Source organism: Camellia sinensis, chromosome 1 (genome assembly GCF_055761805.1).
Source record: "Camellia sinensis isolate YWXY chromosome 1, ASM5576180v1, whole genome shotgun sequence".
NCBI lineage: Eukaryota > Viridiplantae > Streptophyta > Magnoliopsida > Ericales > Theaceae > Camellia > Camellia sinensis.
In genome coordinates, this window is record NC_138961.1 from 252730079 (window position 1) to 252748398 (window position 18320).

General features: G+C 32.0%; 2 protein-coding genes across 18 annotated transcripts; both read left to right on the forward strand.

Moving 5' to 3' along the window:
* Positions 1-3832: 3832 nt before the first annotated feature.
* LOC145788562 (putative inactive shikimate kinase like 1, chloroplastic) lies at positions 3833-7529 on the forward strand. Of its 5 annotated transcripts, none has more exons than XR_014327319.1 (10): positions 3833-4804; positions 5303-5349; positions 5721-5775; positions 5940-6012; positions 6105-6192; positions 6446-6528; positions 6646-6772; positions 6853-7002; positions 7086-7150; positions 7267-7529. XR_014327319.1 is itself a non-coding variant. In XM_028262469.2 (10 exons), the coding sequence occupies exons 1-10, from the start codon at positions 4552-4554 to the stop codon at positions 7333-7335; spliced, it is 927 nt and encodes a 308-aa protein (XP_028118270.1). In that variant the 5' UTR covers positions 4480-4551; the 3' UTR covers positions 7336-7529. The 5 variants fall into 5 exon arrangements, 4 of the variants coding, with proteins under 4 accessions (XP_028118270.1, XP_082722034.1, XP_082722045.1 ...); XM_028262469.2 differs by having other exon boundaries at positions 4480-4804; positions 6936-7002; XM_082865934.1 differs by having other exon boundaries at positions 4494-4804; positions 5303-5401; positions 5710-5775; positions 6936-7002.
* Positions 7530-9189: 1660 nt separating this feature from the next.
* Positions 9190-15532, forward strand: LOC114315853 (uncharacterized). 13 transcript variants are annotated; one of them, XM_082865959.1, is made up of 12 exons: positions 9190-9445; positions 10637-10692; positions 11097-11126; positions 11423-11520; positions 12056-12118; positions 12641-12897; positions 13127-13313; positions 13406-13480; positions 13587-13626; positions 14777-14870; positions 15012-15045; positions 15171-15532. In XM_082865959.1, the coding sequence occupies exons 1-4, from the start codon at positions 9324-9326 to the stop codon at positions 11449-11451; spliced, it is 237 nt and encodes a 78-aa protein (XP_082722085.1). In that variant the 5' UTR covers positions 9190-9323; the 3' UTR covers positions 11452-11520; positions 12056-12118; positions 12641-12897; positions 13127-13313; positions 13406-13480; positions 13587-13626; positions 14777-14870; positions 15012-15045; positions 15171-15532. The 13 variants fall into 13 exon arrangements, 7 of the variants coding, with proteins under 7 accessions (XP_082722085.1, XP_082722064.1, XP_082722080.1 ...); XM_082865938.1 differs by having other exon boundaries at positions 11448-11520; XM_082865954.1 differs by having other exon boundaries at positions 11448-11520; positions 12735-12897.
* The last annotated feature ends 2788 nt before the right edge of the window (positions 15533-18320 follow it).

Consider the following 18320-nt stretch of genomic DNA (forward strand, 5'->3'; position numbering starts at 1 on the left):
GGGACTTGGGTCCTGGGACTGTGAATCTCCTGGACTATTTGGTTGGATTGGATATGTATCCTGTATTTTTTTTTTTATGAGATTAGATGTCTGGACTATTTTTAGTGAATCCAACATTTGGTTGGACGGATTGGATAGGATAAATGAACAAAAGACAATTTTACCCTTTTTCAATTATTTACTAAGTAATAGTAATATTAAACATATCTTTAATATTTTAATTATTTTTAGCTAGATTAAATAAAAATTTATTTTATTTTATTTTTTACACAATTAAATAAATCAATTTTTTTAAATAAATAAATAAATAAATAAAATATCAATAAAAATTTATATTATTTTTTTAATTAAAATTTTAAATAAATTTATTTTTAAAAATAATAATAATTAAACAATGAAATTAAATAAAACATCTATTAACATTTACATAATGAAATTAAATAAAATATAAATAAATTTTAAAATAAAACATCAATAAAATATCTAAAAAAAATATTTATAAATAAATAAATAAAACATCAATAAAAAAGTTAAATAAAATTATTTTATTTTTAAATTGAGACATTTAAATTTTATTCAATTTTATGAAATATAATACATAATTAAATAGTAGAGGGTCAAAATGGTCATTTCATCACCTAATCCTAACAGTAAATAATCCCCCCAAAATTATCCCACCCCCCGGATAATATAATCCCCCATATGGGGGATAAAGAGTCCGGCCGGACTCCATGTCCGGCGGACTAAAAAAAAATCAAACGGCGGATAAGGAACACTATTTGAATTATAATCTAAATAGTGGATAGTCTCCCCCTAATCCGGCGAATCAAACACGCCTATTATGTAAATAGAAATTGGGTGGTTGAAGTTATTAGGTTGTGAGAACACTATTTGGACTTTGGAAAAAAAACACAATCGTTCTTGCATGCTAAACTTGAAAATTTGTGAATTTGTGTTACAAGAACAAATCAAGTGCAAAAAGGGAGAGAGAGTGAGAAGAAGTTCAGTTAAGTGCACAACATCACATTTACTTTTTTCCAAATAAAGTTTTCCTAAGAATTTGTAGGAAGAAAAAATAATCTAGATTTCTCAAAAAATAAAAAATGGAAAACTTGTTGGAATATTGCAAAGAATTTGACAATTTGCACTGATGCTGATTTAGGTGTAGCAATATGTGTTTGGTTTGAGTTTTTTAGATTAAATTTTTTTAAGATTGAGTTTTTGTTTTTTGTATTTTTATTTTTAGTGAATATTTTTAAAATTTTAATCATTATTTTTTAACTTTTTTAGATACACTTTACTTTGATGTATTTAAAAAATAAAAAATTTGTGAAAAAATATTTTTTTAAATTAATAAATACATAAAAATATGAAAAATATATTGAATTTCCGTATTTTTTTATATTTTTGATATTTAGTGAATTTTTAAAAGATTTGTTCACAAAAATTGTACTTTTTATGTGTATTTTTGTTAGGTGTCTAAAAATTAAAAAAATTACTTAAAATATTAAAAAAATCAATAAAAATAAAAAAATAAAAAAACACGGAAAAAAAAAGTATAATATTTTGAAAAGTGGTTTTGGAAAACCAAATACAAGCAAAGTGGTTCACTGTTCAAATTCTGTAGATTTTAGTTTTTTTTTTTAATCAGTTCGTACAAGATATATTAGTGAACTTTCAAAGGTAAAAAAAGTCAAGCATAATATTTTAAAAAAGAAAATGTGAAAAATACAGCCCTGTCAAAATATTATACAGCCCTGTCAAGAAATTTTTTTTTGAAAAATTGACAAATACTGATAAAAAAAATTTTTCACTAATATATAATTATTAATATAAAAATATCTTGATATGTAATTTTTTCTAGATAAATTAGTATTAGGTCCTAATAGTTGGACTTAATTTTCATCAAGTTCTATTGAAAATAAGTTTTAATAAAATCGCAATTAAAAATAATTTTTTTACATATATTGCTAAAAATTGATAATTAGTGACTTTTTTTTGTCACGATTTTTATAAATTATCACTAAAACTTGCAATTAGTGATTTTTTTAACTGTTGCTAAAACTTATAATTAATGATATTTTTTGTAATAATTTTTAAACTGTTGTTAAAAATTAATAATTAATAATTCTTTTAAGGGAAAATTAGTCTAAGGTCCCTCTTCCAATTTTAGTAATGGAAGAGATCCACAATATTATTTTATGATATCTAAGGTCCCTCAATCCCACGCTCATGTATCACAGAGAAATTTGGTATAAGCTTCAAACCTTCACCTCTCTCTCTCTCTTCTCTCTCTTAGACTCACGCCTCGCCTCTTCTCTCAGAAAATGATAATCGGATGGTGATGCTGGAAACTAGCTCAGTGACATGCAAAAAACTTACAGATTTGAAGGCCACGCTCATGAGAGAGAGTAGCCAAGAACAATACAAACCGAAACCGTGAGGAAGCAGCACCAGTGAGCATTGGTGTGGTCTGAGATCGGCGTGGCAGGCCCACGACCGAGCTGAAATTGACAAAGCGATGCAAACCAAACAGGGACCTTAGCGATGCAAACCAAACAGGGACCTTAGCGATGCAAACCTGTGAGCATTGCTGCTGCTAATAACACAGTATGCAAACCAGTGAGCATTGCTGTTGCTAATAATACAGTACACTGACTGCCGTGAACGAGTTGATGAGGCTGGTAGGCTGTGCCGCCGAGTTGTCGCCCTGTTGACAAGTAGGTTGGCAAAAACGGTGATGATTGGCGAGCTGGAATGGTATCGGTGTGAGCCAGCGGCTTGGGTTGCGGTGTCGACGTGTCTGGAGTTGCAACAGTCGGCAATGAGCAAACCTGAAGCAGAGCTGCTTGAGGAAGAAGAAGCTGGGTCTCTTGATATAGAGAGAGAGAAGGCTCAGATTTTCTTCAACGAGAAATTATTCGGTGGATTGGTGGCGTTGAATTCGCTGAGAAACAGTGGTCTGTTTGAGCAGAGGTTGAAGGAGATGGTAGGAAGGAAATGTCAAGCTTCAAGCAGTTCGATTTCATCTCTCATTCTCTCCAGAGAAATTCAGGAATGGTTCATTCTCTCTAGAGAAATTCTCATTCAGAGAAATTCTCTCCAGATACATGTTTTAACTGGTTCATTTTTTAATCTTCTATTAATGGTATATTACTTGTGCATCCAAACGTTTTTGACTTGTTTAAACATGAAAGTACATTGTTTATTGTTGTCAATACAGTCCTCAAATTGAGCTAGTCTGTGGTCATAAAACAACTAAGAATTTTCTCTAGGGGTTGAGTAAATCTCACTAGAGTGGAGAGGGAAATTTCTCTGGGTTGAATCCAGAGAAATTCTCTGGTGAGATTTTCTCTGTGATGTGTCCAGAGAATTTTGAAATTTTTTCTGTGATTTGTCCAGAGAAATTCTTTGGATCGAATTTTCTCTGGATTGAATTTTCTCTGGATTGATATTGAAGGACCTTAGATATCATGACTTGAATTTTCTCTGACTTGGAAGACCAATTTTCTCTGACTTGAATTTTCTCTGGACCAATTTTCTCTGATTTGAATTTTCTCTGGACCAATTTTCTCTGACTTGAATTTTCTCTGGACCAATTTTCTCTGGATCAATTTTCTCTGGATTGATGTTGAGGGACCTTAGACATCATGAAAATATTTGATGTCCTTTATAATGTAAAATCATAATATCAGGGACCTTAAAAAAAATACCCCTTTTTTTAAATAATATTTAATAAAAAAACGCCATTAATTTAGATCTACGCGTGAGTCTTCCTAATGGTAATAAAGAAAAAAAAGCATCTGACAATAAGGTATAAAAATTTAGAGAGGGGAATTATTTAAAAATTTTGGAATATCATGTGATCAAATTTCAAACTAATTATTAATTACTTAGTTTCATATTATTCATTCATTCCCAACATAAATTGTGGGTTCTTAACCTTTTCTACCAATCAAAACTTTTTATAACACCACGGTCTATATTCTGAAAATATTAAATAATCACCCAAAATAAAAACTCTAGTAATATGATAAGAACAAAAAAAAAATTAAAACATCCATTCCTAGAGTTCCATTAAAACTCATATTTTAGAGTTTTAAAATATTTTTGTAAAGGGAACAACTTGTATCCAGTCCGAGATTAAATTTGACAGTGTTGTTCGGTCTTCCGTTTTGATAATCTGAATCGTTCAATGTGTAGATCTCATCGAGTACTATATGCTTGTGAAAAATCGCATTGACCGGATATCGATAGTTATATAATCAAATCGGTTTTGTATTAAAAAAATAGACGGTGAACAAATAAATAATTAACAAAAAACTAATCCGATAAAATAGCTATCGATATCCGATCAATATAATTTTTTTTAAAATATCTATACTTAACAATTTTTACACATTAAATAATTTAAATTATCAAAACGAAATCCGTAATACCGACTAGAGGCAAAGCTGCTTCCTTTTGTCGAAATATATTTGGCTTAGATATTTGATATTTGCGAGGGGGAACACACGCAGTGAAGGGACAAAAACACTAGGAGGAGCAGATATGAGGATACTAGGGTCAAGTTGCGGTGAGGTCCGAAGCCAATTGCTCCAGCAATCACGACAGCCACCAGTACCATTCCTCCATTGTCAATTAACTGCTGTGAGCCCCCGTGGCTTCTCAAATTTGAAGCGCCGATTTCAGACACCTCTTCCAACTTCACTTCTCTCTCTAACCACCACCACCACCACCCCCAAATTGCCCCTTAAACCCTTATCTACCACCACCCGCTCACTCCCCGATGACGCTGCTTACGGTTAGTTACTTCACCTTCTTATTTATTCTATTTTTGTTTACTTCTTACAGTTACACTAGTACTACTCCTATATGCTTTTACAGAGCTGATTGCTATTTGAATTTTTTATTTACAATAAATTTCTGGTCTTGGTCCAAATGTTGTGTAATGGCGTTTTGTGCTTGATAATTGGTAGTTGCAATGCAAGTACTGTCTGTTAATAATAGTGTGTCTTCCTATTATTATTATTATTAACTTTTTTTTAATTATAAATTTTTTGGACATGGTTGGGTTGGGTTGGACCTTTCAATTTTTTTGGGGTATCATTTGAATTGTGATTTAAATTAATCATTATGCGAGCTTGTTTGGTGTAGCCCATTGGATTGGGGTGGTGGAGTTCTAAGATGTTAATGTTCGGTTCGGTTCAATTTCTCAACATTCTCTAGTATTCTACTTACAAAGCTATTTTTTTTTTTTTTTTTTTTTTTCTGCCTTTCAATTTGCTTTCTTCTTTGTAAGGTTCGGCAACAAAGGTTGCAGATGTTGATCTTGCTTTAGCAGTCAAGGTGACATTTTAATCCCACCTTACATGAATGTTCAAATCCCAATTATTTGTTGGTAAATCTTTAATTCTTTTTTTGTTAAAAAAGAAAAAACATGAAGTAAATACTTTCAAGATGCTTCCTTTTGGAAGCAAGAAGGATTATCTTTTCACTTGACATTGTGTTTGGATCATAGATTTAGGTAGTGATTTTTCCCTTGCCTTTTCCTTTCCCTTCCAAATCGCTACTAAAATTTATGATCCATACACAACCCAAGTGTAGCATTAATTATGCTTTATCATTTGTCTAATATTGTTTGACAATGATTAGTAGGAGGTGAGAAATAATTTCATATGGTTTGAAGTGCTAATTTTAACTGTTCAGTTTTATTTCAGAACAAGGCCATAGATATTTCCCCTGATCTAAAAGGAACTTCAATATTTCTTGTTGGTGAGCACTAGTTTATGCAGATTGAACCCCCCCTTCCTTTTTTTCTTTTTTTTTTTCTCCCTGATTGATGAAATTTTGTCCATTGAATCTTATCCTTACCTTTTTTTTATGTCTAGTTGTGTACTTATTTATGATTTGATATGATGGTTCTTGTAACTATTAAGGGATAAACGGTGCCATGAAAACTAGTATGGGGAAACTTCTGGCTGATACATTGCGATATTACTACTTTGACAGGTACCCGTGCAATCCTGTCACAAAATCAGGAGCAGCTCTTTCAGCTTGAAATATGGTAGCTGAGTTAATTTTTTTGTTTACTTGGTGTGCAGTGATAATTTGGTTGAGGAAGCTGCAGGTGGTGGATCTGCTGGCAAATCTTTTAGAGAGAGAGATAAGGAAGGATTTTCTGAATGGGAGGTAACTTTTGCAGACATTTCTTTAATGCCACGCTTTAAGGGTTTGAGATTGTTAGTTTTAGTTCTTCTTTAGGTTTGTCATTCAAAGGGGGATTGTGCAATAAATGAGCAAATGCCTATTTTCCAACTGAGGCATCCCGTGACCAAAACTGAACAATTAATCGTAGAAAATTCAATAAATCCAATTACGCAATCTGCTTTAGTTGCTCAAATCTAGATAAACTGGCTAAATTTTACGGTGATTTTTTTATCAGATTGAAGTATTGAAGCAGTTATCATCCATGGGTCGCTTGGTTGTTTGTGCTGGAAATGGTGCAGTTCAGAGCACAACTAATCTGTATGTCTATTGATTCCTCTGTTTCTCTACTTGTGTTGTTCTGCAGTACTAGTCTATTCTGTTGTGTTCAAACATCAAGTTTTGTTTTCAACTCGATTTTCCAATTAACACTTATAGGGCATTATTGAGACACGGGCTTTCTATATGGATTGATGTCCCTCTAGACATGATAGCCAGGGATGCCATAGAAAATGGGAGTCAACTTTCTGAATCAGAAATATTTAGTTTTGGATCTTATTCTGAGGTCAGTTTTTCCCACTCGAACTTCTAATTAGCTCACTTCTTCTTTCCTTGTAAAATAATTTCCATTATTTAACCTGATAGACATCCAGAGTATATGCCATTGTTGAGCGCTCCTGATTAACAGTGTTAACTCAAGTAAATGTGTTGTATGGATGTTCAATCAGCTTGTTGTTTTGTATGAAGAGCTGAAAGGCGGATATGCTACAGCGGATACGACTGTTTCTCTTCACAGTATGCCCATTGATTTTTCTATAGTTCATGCTATGTTAGATTATTATTTCCCACTTGTTGTAACAGCCTCTTGTTCTTTGCAGAGGTGGCTTCCCAGTTAGGTTATGATGTCTTGGATGCTGTAACCAAAGAAGACATGGCTTTGGAGGTGAAGTTACATACACACACACACATACACACACAAGCATAACATGTTCTTAAGATTAAGTTAAATGGATGAGGAGACTTAGCTTGGGACTATCCCTTCTGTTTATACAATTGCAGGTTCTCATAGAGATAGAAAAACTGGTTAGAGTAAAGCAGATGATGGAAGAGGCTGCTAGGCCATTTTAGCTTTCGAGGGCCATGCTTTCATATCTTGTAACAACTTTTGGGTTAGTCCATGTTAACTTGTTATTGCTCATGTGTAGGCAACGTATAAGCTTTCGAAGTTTCATCTTTGGAATTGTTGTAACTTAAAGCATGGAATATTATGTTACCCATGTCTTTAAATGAAACAAAAGTCTTCTTGGCTTGGTTTACTACAATGGAAGTTAGTTTTGGGAAAACTACATAATACACTTATTGCTGCAAAACTATAGAGCACTAACACTCCAAAACGAAATAATTTTTACCCAAGTTAAACACAAAACATGAATTGATATGGGAAGATCTTGAAATGACGAAAACTAGTGGAAGCAGTGTGAATTGTGGATTTACTGGTGAAAACTACACACTCAGAGACTCGATAGAAGGAAGTAAAAGAAATTTCACTCTTTGGAATAGCTAATTGAAAGTCTGATTCCCAAATTTGCATGATATATATATATATATATATTTGCATTGCTTTTGTGTCTGGTAATTAAATGGAGGTAGCTTAAGGTATGAGAAGTGGGAACCCGCACCAATACATGTATGTATATTAGTTAGGATAGGATATGAGAGGTTGGTTCAACTCTAAACTTGAATAAAAGTTGAGCATAAAACGCGTTTGGGGCATGTGCACAGATCTTGAAACCCGTGTTGCATTGCACACAGGGCAGCCCCCCCCCCCCCCCCCCCCCCACACACACACACACACTACTGCTTGGGATGAGGCACCCCTGCTACGCATCAGCTTTCCTAGCAAAAGAAAACAATTTAGGGGTGATTCTTTTGTATAATATATATTGGCAGTGCTAGGCGCCTTGAATTGGCGAGGCTTGAATGCCTTGACAATTCCTCTCTTCCCCCCCCCCCCTTTTTTTTGGCGGGGGGCGCTGTAAATTTGTTGCGCTGTGTTGGCTTGATTTTTTTTTTTTTTCTGGAAGGGTGGACATCCTGTACCAACTCAGCCTAGATTGGACTGGTTAGGTGATAAAATTGACTGATTTGCTGGTTAAAATTTATTAATTTCATATAATTTTGTACGAGTCCCTATTCTATTTTTATTCCTAACTGATCCGTTAATTTTATCAGCCAACCAGTTCAACCCAACTCACTCACCTTACCAAACCACACAAGCTAAGTGAGTACGGGATGTCTAATTTTTTGGCACACCCTTACATATAACCATCCTCCCCCCCCCCCCCAAAAAAAAAAAAAAAAACAAACAAACAAACCAACATAGTCCCAAAAAAAAAAAAAAAAAAAAAAAAAAAGGAATTCGAGACATTCCAGCCTCAACCATTCGAGGCCCCAAACATTTCTCAATGTATGTATGCCAAATTACCTTATCATAAATCATTTATTGAGTAAAGTTATACATATCATAATTTTTTTATTGTATTTGATTTACTATCTTATGCATCACTACTATATTGATTTAATAAATTTTACTATACGATATATAATATCAATATAATAATGCATGCATACCATAAATACGATAAATCAAAATCTATAGCATATATTAAAAGCAGGTAAGAGTGGTGTAACATGGTGTAACAGATGGTGTCACTTAACATCTATGACATTCTATAAAAGAATGAAAGCATACAAGTGCTGTCAATCTAACGCAGTAATTTACCAGAAATGCCCACTGAGTGTTTACAATATAACATTCTACCCAAAGAATTGACTTACGTGTCTTTTGCATCTCTTCTGTTCTTTCCAATTTTTTGGTGTACGTGTCTTCTTGGCCTTGCATTGTTTGGGTGAAGCTACGTGCAACAGAACCACGTGCAATCTCAACCGATTGCCCAGCCAACCAAAGCCCGCCATCTCTTCCTCCTAGAATTTTATTGTGTTTCGGTGGATCAAATTTGCAATCAAACGATTCTCTCTCTCGCTGTGCTCCCAATGAACCCAAGCACAAAATAAATTATCCGGCCAACAACGCTGCCTGTTGAGCAAAGATTTATATGTTTGATTCACAAACATGGCCTGCTTGTCTTGTTTCAACAGAGATTCCAAGTTTTGCGAACTATTTGGACCTTTATATTGGCAAAGCGGTGCTTCAATGTGGTTTGCATCAGAATAGCTGGTATGTTGTCTCTGTTTATTATTCTGTCTGCTTCTATTTTCAATTGTATGTCTGTTTCGATTTAATGTTATACATTCATGGCATTATTTTATTTATGTTTTGTTGTCTTTATGATTTATTTACCATGTGTTTGCAAATATGTTTGAATAAGAGACTTAGATGTCTTAGCCCCCACAAATTGTTCACCATGTGTTAGGCAATATGTCTGAACCACAAATTCAAAAGAGAATAAAATTGAATCACTTCCCTTTGGCTTAGTATTTATTTTGTAGGGTATTGTTGATTTTGAATTATGGTGGCCTTAACACATGATCGTCTTGTTCTCCATATGGTTAAGCATTAGCAGCTATCACTTTACCTGTCGTTTTCTACTTTGTTTTGGAATCATCTAGGAAATTAATCTTTAGGAGCCCTTGTTACTTTTCTCCTTGTGGGATTCCTCTTTTTGTTTCTTTTTCAAAGGGCCTTTATATATATATATATATATAAATAAAAATAAAAATTGAATCCATTTTTTTTTGGTGGAGTGGGATGTGATGGTGTTGAATTGGTAATGTTGGAGTGCTTTATCTGATTAGGCTTATATGATTGCCACATCTATATTGTTCATTTATCCACAGCTTCTAAGCTGAATATCATGCTTCATTTTTTTTCCTCCTATTAACTGGCCTATTCTTCTTCTTCTTCTTTTTCTTCATCAAGATCGGTATCTAGTTTGCAAAGTGGTGGCCGTTTCGATTTTTAAAAAATTCTATTCCTGTAAGCTAATTACGATTTTTCTTTCTTTTTTTCTATCCATATCTGGAGTTTTTTGTGATTTGAATTTTTATCCTTACTGTGCTTTTTTGCAAAACTTGGGAATTTGAATATACCTGATTTGTATATTTTGTTCTGTGTTTCTTCAATTCGAGAATTAAACACACCCATCTCTCTGTATATTCTGGTTTAGTGCGTGTCTCTTTGAATATGCCTAATTTGTATATGCTTAATGGGTTTAGTGTTTGTGTTTTGTGTGTGTAAATTTTGGCTTTAGTATTTTGTTTTGGGTAGTGATTTCATCTAAAATTGATCCTTAGGGAGCTTACGGATTGACCTGGTAATTTTTAAAATGTCTGCCTTATTTTATTACCTTTTGTATTTTGCTTTCTCTTTATCTGGTTCATTACAATTCAAGTTTTTTTCATGTTACAGGTTGCTATTTTTTGGTAGTACAAAACAAATTCTTGGCAAAGGAGCTTTTCAAGACAGTGTGTCAACCTCATTTCCTCATATTGTTTTGAACTTTTGTTGTGTGTGATATTTTCCTAACTTAAAAAAAAATTATTTTGGTCTGTTCTTTGTGTAGTTTTAGAGCATTTGATGACTATGAAGGGATTGAATTACAGTGGAATCAAGTGAAAAGATCTATAGAGGTTGTTTTGTGAAATTCAATACCAGAAAACACAATTACATATGTGTGGTAGCTTTAGTTATTTAGTGCTTTCATTATGCTATGAAATATGTTGTCAATGAGAAACACAATAATTTAGATTTATTTAATTCTGCAATTTTTCCCTACCTGTCTTTCTCCCTGCAGTTTGCAGTTAAAAATATTCAAGATGATGATTAAATTTTGGTTAGTTGGGGTTATAATTTTAGGCTTACATTGCAGGAATCATTCTTCAACAGTTAACAATTGGAGGTAGAGAACTCAATGCTTGAGAGACGAGGCATTGCTTATGATACAGTTTTGTTATATAACAGCCGGTAGTGGCCACAAGAGACATGGTTCATTCTTGACATTCTCTAATATGAGTTGTTTGGGTCAAAAAATGTAGGGTTCTTTGTTTGTTGGACTTTTGTGAGCACTTGAAATTTGGTGAAATTAGTGTTTAGTCGCTTTGTATTTAATTTCCCACAGCAAACACTTATCTTAAAATGTTGGGTTACCAAGTATATTTTATGTCAAGATTGATTTGTTTAACCTTGGTTATTTAGGTAATGGATTTAAATTTTGTGCCAGCTAAAGAAAGAGATAATGGCATTTCTACCAATCATTGCTTCAATCACTCGGTCATCTCCCTTCTATTCAAAAGGTACTTCAATTCTTGCTTATTTTGCAGCCTATGCATACATAATAAGCACATGGTTTGATTACATTATTTTTATCATATGCCTTAATGTAAATTCTGAAAATAAAAAGTAGATGGTTGATTCTTTTTCAAAATAGCAAATAAATTTAACAAACATTTTTACGAAATTGTAATTTATTTTGGGTTTGCTTTAATTAGAGTGGTGCTAAATATTGTTACACATGAAATATATTGCACCATTTTTTGAATAATATTATTCCCTTTATTTTGGGTTTGGAACTTTCCAGCTAAAACCTTGTGATCAACCCTTGAGTGGATCTTGCATTTATTGGATTAATCAATTGATTTGTATTGCAAGTTGTAATGTATTAATTTGTTAGATTAATTAATTATTAAACTGATGAAATTGATCTACGTTGATGCTTTTTTGGATTGTTTCCTTAATGCTAGTTTGATGATTAATTATATAAATTGTGTTTGAATTTCCTAATGGAGCTACAAAATTAATACTTGCATTGTTGGGTTGATGCCGATATAGTGGAAGTTTGAAGAGGTAATGATGATGAAAAGGTGGCAATAGGGCTGCTTGATGATTTGAAAGGTTAGTTTGGTTCTGCAATTTTCTAGCACCAAAATTTTTCTCAATTAACAAGAGTGTTTGGTCTTATGTGTTTCATTGCTGTTGCTTTTTCTTGCATATCCCTATGCTCATGAAATTGTGTATATTTTTATTGAGTCGTATCGGTTCACCATCTTCTGCTTTTTTTGCAACCGAGCGTTACATGGGCTTTCCACAATATAGCCCTGTTTGGTAGAGCTGTGGGAAAGTGCTTATAGCTTATGCCTAAACAGCTTATAGCTTATAACTTTCAGCTTAAGCTGATTTCCAGCTTATTCTTAAAGCATCTCCTGCCCCACTCAAAGAATAAGCTGATTTCTGACTTTCACAAAGCTATTAGCTAAACCAAACACATCAAAATAGCTTAAATTAAGCTGAAAGCTGAAATAAGCTGTAAATAATTTCTGCCAAACAGGCACTATGAGTATCAATCTGGAAATCCCATTGTGTCCTCCCAACAACCCGAGAATTATGATCTGCATACTCCATCATATCTATCTACAGGGGATAGTTTTTATTTCGATACGCCAGGGCAAGAAGATCCCAATTCGCAGTCCAAACATGCCCTGCAATCTGATGCGAAATCCCACTTTTGTAGCAATAAAAACCACAGTTCTGATGAAAGATCCTGTAAAACTCCATGCAACAATTTCTCAGAAAGAGAACACATTTTTCTGCTGAAAAGAAAGTTGCTCAGTGATTTTGATAATTCAGATATGAGGCAGCCTTCAATTCCTTTTGAAGGAAATCGGGATCTTAGTGTAAGTCTTTTTTTATAACTTCACGTTCAATGCATTGATTCATGTATGGTGTTCATTTATTTATTTATTTATTTATTGGTAGCTATGTTTGGGTGCTGGGAAAATTAATTTGGCATCTTTTTTACTTCATTTTCTTATGTTTTCTCTTTTCTTTTCCTTTACCTCCACAACCCATGATCCAAAAAAAGGGATTAATCTCATCCTGGTTATATCTATGTATACATGACAGGTTTGTCACAATTTGTATAATTCTCAGCATCAGCATTTGAGGCAGTCTGCAGCTAGACCTGCTGGAGGTGTTTCAGTTACTTCTGGTAACTCTGGATCGGCCATTTCGAGTTAAACACGAATTCGACGGACTCAAGATCTTCATGACTGCTTTGTCGAGTGTGTAAATCACCTCGGTCGAGCAGAAAGTGAGTAGCTTTGACATGACCCCGTTGTGCAGGTATAGAAACAACTATTATTAATTGATCATTAACCCTTTTTTTCAATCCAAATTTTGGAGGCAACACCAAAGGCGATACTGAAGCTAATGGACTCAGAGGGGTTGACCATCTTTCATGTGAAAGGCCATTTGCAGGTACTAATAACATTTTAAAGAACTTTGTTGTTTAAGCCCTATTTGGTATCTTGATGTTAGAGATCTAACGTGATTGTTTGTCTTTCTTTTTCCATTTGCTTTGTAGAAATATCGAATTGCAAAGTACATGCCAGATTCTGCAGAAGGTAAATCTAATCCTGAATAACACTAATTGATCATTGAATTGATTTTGATCATTTGCGATAGTGTACTAAAATCTGATCTTAAGAACATATATAGGGCCTGTTTGTTACAATTTATTCGAACTTGAAACTCAATTTATAAGTATAATCTAAAAAACAATTCCTTCGCAGCTCCACGATAATTAGTTTTTTAATGTTATTTTGCCCCAAATTTGAAATAAAAAATAAAAAATACATAAGCGGCATCAATAACTGCGCCACACAGGGCAATAGAGCATTCCACAAAATTAAATCATGTCATGTATTGTTCTGATGAGAAGAAACTCCTCAGATATATATATACACACACTTGCAATTAGATGTGAATTATTATGCTGTTTTCCTCAACTTGTTCGATTAATTATGCATTTCATCTACTTTAAATATATCAAACACATCAATCAGGCGAGTCTAGGAATAAATTCTAATAATCTCAATCTTTCTTCCTTCGTCAACTGTAGGAAAATCCGAGAGGAAGAATAACATGAATGATGCAGCACAGATTGATATAAAAGCGTAAATTTTCAAAGAATCGCTTGTTTTTATTTGTTTGACATATTGTTGAATGGCATTAGTATTTTATTTGTTTGACATAATAGCCTTTTAATTTTTTTTTTTTTTCCTTTAAATTTGCTTAGTAGGTTTACATTAGATAGTTTGAGGAAGAAGTGGAACTTCTTCACAACCTGTTAGTAAAAACTATTATATAATTGTTGTTTCATTTCGTTTGAGGCTTTTGAGTATTAAGGTGTGTTTGGCTTCAGTCAAACTGTTGTAAATTGTTGCTTCATATTGGTGTTTGTCTCTTCATTCACTCTAGAGAGGTGGCTTTTGTTTCTATTTGATAAAATAATTTGAAAAGTTTTTGTCTTGAATCTGCAAGTGCAACCATGAAAAGAGTGTCTGATTTAAATAATCTAAATTGTAAAGTAAGCTATCTTTTTTACTTTTTTATTTACAATATGCCAATTACAATTGGTTCTGAACACTTTCTCATGATTAGAACCTGTGTCAACATGTTGTTTTTTCATCTCCTTTTAGCACAAATGCATATCAATCTATCATATGAAGATGGCATTGATAGACTACAAGATGATTTTGGCTTGTCTTGTAGGTAACGGGACTGACATGGGGCATGTGGGATGCAACTATCTTCAGTATACATCAAAAAGTTATCCTTGGGGCTGATGTGTTATATGATACAAGTGGTAGGATTATTTTTGTTGAGCTACTATTTTTTTTCTTCTTTTGCTCCATTAAACTGAAGATGAGATGTATATTGTGCATCTATTGGCAAGAATTTGATTATCTCTTTGCCACTGTGACATTTCTACTCCAAAATTCTCCAGGATCTGTTTTCATAACAACCTATCACAATAGAAGGTATTTTTCATATGTTTCATACTTTAACGTTATTTTGTGTTGGCAGTTTACATTTTAACAATGTTAATCTTTGAATTTTATTAAAAATGCATTATGTATTTATATATTTGTTTTGTTTTGTGCAGCGAGCATCATCTAATTGAGTTCTTGATGGCGAAGTGAGGGTTGAAGTGCACGAAACTTCTTGATGGGTTTTTATTTATGCCATCATACAAGGCATCTAGGTTGGCAGAAATTGTTTTGAATAGTGAAGAGGTGAGGTAACATATGCCAAAAATTAGCACTAAAAGTTGAATGGTGACACAGCCTCTCTGATTTTTAACCTTGTTCCATAGAGATATGTCAATTAGTTCAAATTGTATTTTTGGTGTATGTCATATTGGTTTTGAATTGGAATTTATTTGCCGTATTTTTTTTTGGGGTTAGATTTGAGGTTTTTATGTTATTTGATTGCCCGTGAAGATATTGTCCATGTTTTTTGGATTTATGTTGTCTTCTTCTTCTTCTTCTTTTTCTTCTATTTTTTTTTTTTTTTGGTAGATTTGTATCGGTGACAATTTAGACTTCTTGATGACAATTTTGCTCCTCCAATATCCACATACACATTAATGCAATATGTGAATGTATAGTTTAGCACGCAAATCCTTGACCCCACTACACTAGTATTTTTGTCTGTATATAGCCGGTGAGCATAGCTCTTCTTGATATGGATGGGTTTCGTTTATTTGAAAAATTAAAAAAAATAGAGTAACAGTTACTAATTTAATCGCGCATGGGGTCCAACTAGTATAACATAAAAAAAGAAAGAAAAATGAGTATTCCCCATTAATAGTCTGTCCAAAAGTGGAGCTGTTGGATGGTGAAACTAATTATATTTTTAAAATGATTGCTGGCTGCCTGCAATGCAAAAATTTAATTTGGATTATGAATTTGAATAGAAATTTAGAAAGAGAAAAAAAATATGTAAAATTTATGATTTAAATACTGTCTTAATAATTTTGTGATGTCATGTAATTTTAGACTTAATTGAAATTTAACTCTAAATCTAAACTAAAATCTGATAGCCCAAAAATATACAAAACACTCTCTCCTTCTCTCTCAGCTCTCTATCATTACAGTCTCTTTTCACTGTCCCTTACCCTTTCACTAACACATAGCAACCATTGAAAGTGTCATCTAAATAAGGGGTAATTATTTAATATTTTCGGAATATGAATACGTGGTGTTTCATAATATTTTGATTGATAAAGAAGGGTAGAGACTCACGATTTATGTTGAGGATAAGAGAACAACATGAAGGTTAAATAATTGGTTATTAAGTGTAATGTTCCAAAATTATTAAATAATTTCCCGTAAGTAACACATAGCAACAATTGTAAGTGTCATGTAAGTTGAAAACATATAGAAACATTAAGGTAGCGTTTGATAGAGTTTTCTAAATATGATTTGAGAATATAGTTGTATTTTAAGTTTGTAAGTTTTGAAATTATGATTTGAGTGTGGAAAATTTGTTTGGTGAATGAGTTTTGAATTGAGTGAAATTTTTTTGATGTGACATGATATTTGATACAAAAATTTACAACTTATAACTAAACATACAACTCAAAAATCAATCAAAAGTTCATAAAAAATTTTAAATTTTTTTGAAAATATTGTTTTATTAAAAAAAATATATATAAAAAAGTGCCAATTGCCAAAAAAAAAAAAAAAAAAATTGCCATGTTCCGGTTGACCGGTCAGATGACTGGTTACGCCAAATTTCAAAAAAAAAAAAAAAAAATTAGCTTGACACAGAGTTTTCTGTAGAGTTTTCTTTTTGTTGTGAAAATATAATTTGAAAGATGTAGCCTTAGAATATGGGGGTAAAATTATAGTTTGAAAATCTATCCAAACACAGCCTAAGGTTTTGGATTCGTTTGGAAAGTGAGTAAACTTTTTAACTTTTTAGTTTTTTGACTATTTTAATTTGGGGCTAAAAAGTTTTGTTTGAGAAAAAGAATGTAATAATTATGGGTTGGATGTGATATTTTATCTTATTGAACTAAAAAACCTATTTTATTTTTTTATGACTATTTTAACCAAAAAAACCCCAACCTCAACTTTCCAAACAAATGCTTTGTTTGGGAAGTTAAAATTTTAATAAAAAAATCATTAAAAATATCAATTCCTAAACAAGCCTAAAGATCAAAATAAAAAACAACAAATAAAAAAAATTTAAGAGTTAAAATCAGAAAATACTAAAATTTGAAAACAACGAAATGTAATTTATCCTAACAAAATATAAATATGATATATTAAATAATGATATCATATATTTCAATCTGAGTATGAAATTTATCAATGGTGCTATATGCATTAATTAGTATACTAACTAATGTACCAATACTAATAATGATATTATTATTGACCTCACTCATTATACTAATTATAAATACCCAAAATATTTTAAATTATGTCACATCATTAATTAGTACACTAGTTAGTATACTAATTAATACATATAGTATTATGGATAAATTACAAATACACCTTGTAAGGTTTGCTTAAAGTACAGATTGTTCCCCGTGATTTGAAAAATTACAAATACCTTCTTGTTTGAATTTTTTATTTAACATAATTAACTAAAAAAACAAAATTCATAATTGCTTTCTTATACAATAATAAAATTACTTAAATTATTAATTGAAACATATTTCTAACATCATTAAAAATTGTTAATTGATTTGATGATTTATTAATAGAAGGGACGATTTGTTATGAAATTAGAAATCTCAGGAGGTGAAATGTAATTTCTAAAACCATAGGGGACGATTCATATTTTATTCAAACCTCAGGGGTGTATTTGTAATTTATCCTAGTATTATTCTAAAGAATAATATTACATGCACCAATTAATGTATTAACTAATATACTAATTGATGATGTAACATAATTTAAGAGATTTTTGAGATTTGTAATGTACTTAATGAGTGGGGTCAATAATAATGACAACACTAGTTAGTTCACTAATTGGTGCATGTAGTACTACCATATTCGAATTTTATTTCAATGTTACTTAAAATTTGATACTTGCATTAAATGTTCCTAAGCTAAGAGAGAACTAAAAGCGAAATTAGAGGTAATTTGGTTTAGTCATCAATTTTTTTAATATAAAAAATGAAATATTGTAATAATTAAATCTATTTATTATTTCATGCATATTAGTAAACCCTACTTTTTATGTTTGTATATATATATATATATATATATAAAATGACGTTTAAGATAAACAAATT

Coding starts and splice junctions, on each gene's coding strand:
- LOC145788562 (XM_028262469.2), top strand. CDS start 4,552: ATGAGGATACTAGGGTCAAGTTGCGGTGAGGTCCGAAGCCAATTGCTC. Junction 4,805..5,302: donor CCCCGATGACGCTGCTTACG/GTTAGTTACTTC, acceptor CTTCTTTGTAAG/GTTCGGCAACAAAGGTTGCA. Junction 5,350..5,720: donor ATCTTGCTTTAGCAGTCAAG/GTGACATTTTAA, acceptor GTTTTATTTCAG/AACAAGGCCATAGATATTTC.
- LOC114315853 (XM_082865949.1), top strand. CDS start 9,324: ATGTTTGATTCACAAACATGGCCTGCTTGTCTTGTTTCAACAGAGATT. Junction 9,446..10,636: donor GGTTTGCATCAGAATAGCTG/GTATGTTGTCTC, acceptor TTCATGTTACAG/GTTGCTATTTTTTGGTAGTA. Junction 10,693..11,096: donor CAAAGGAGCTTTTCAAGACA/GTGTGTCAACCT, acceptor CTTACATTGCAG/GAATCATTCTTCAACAGTTA.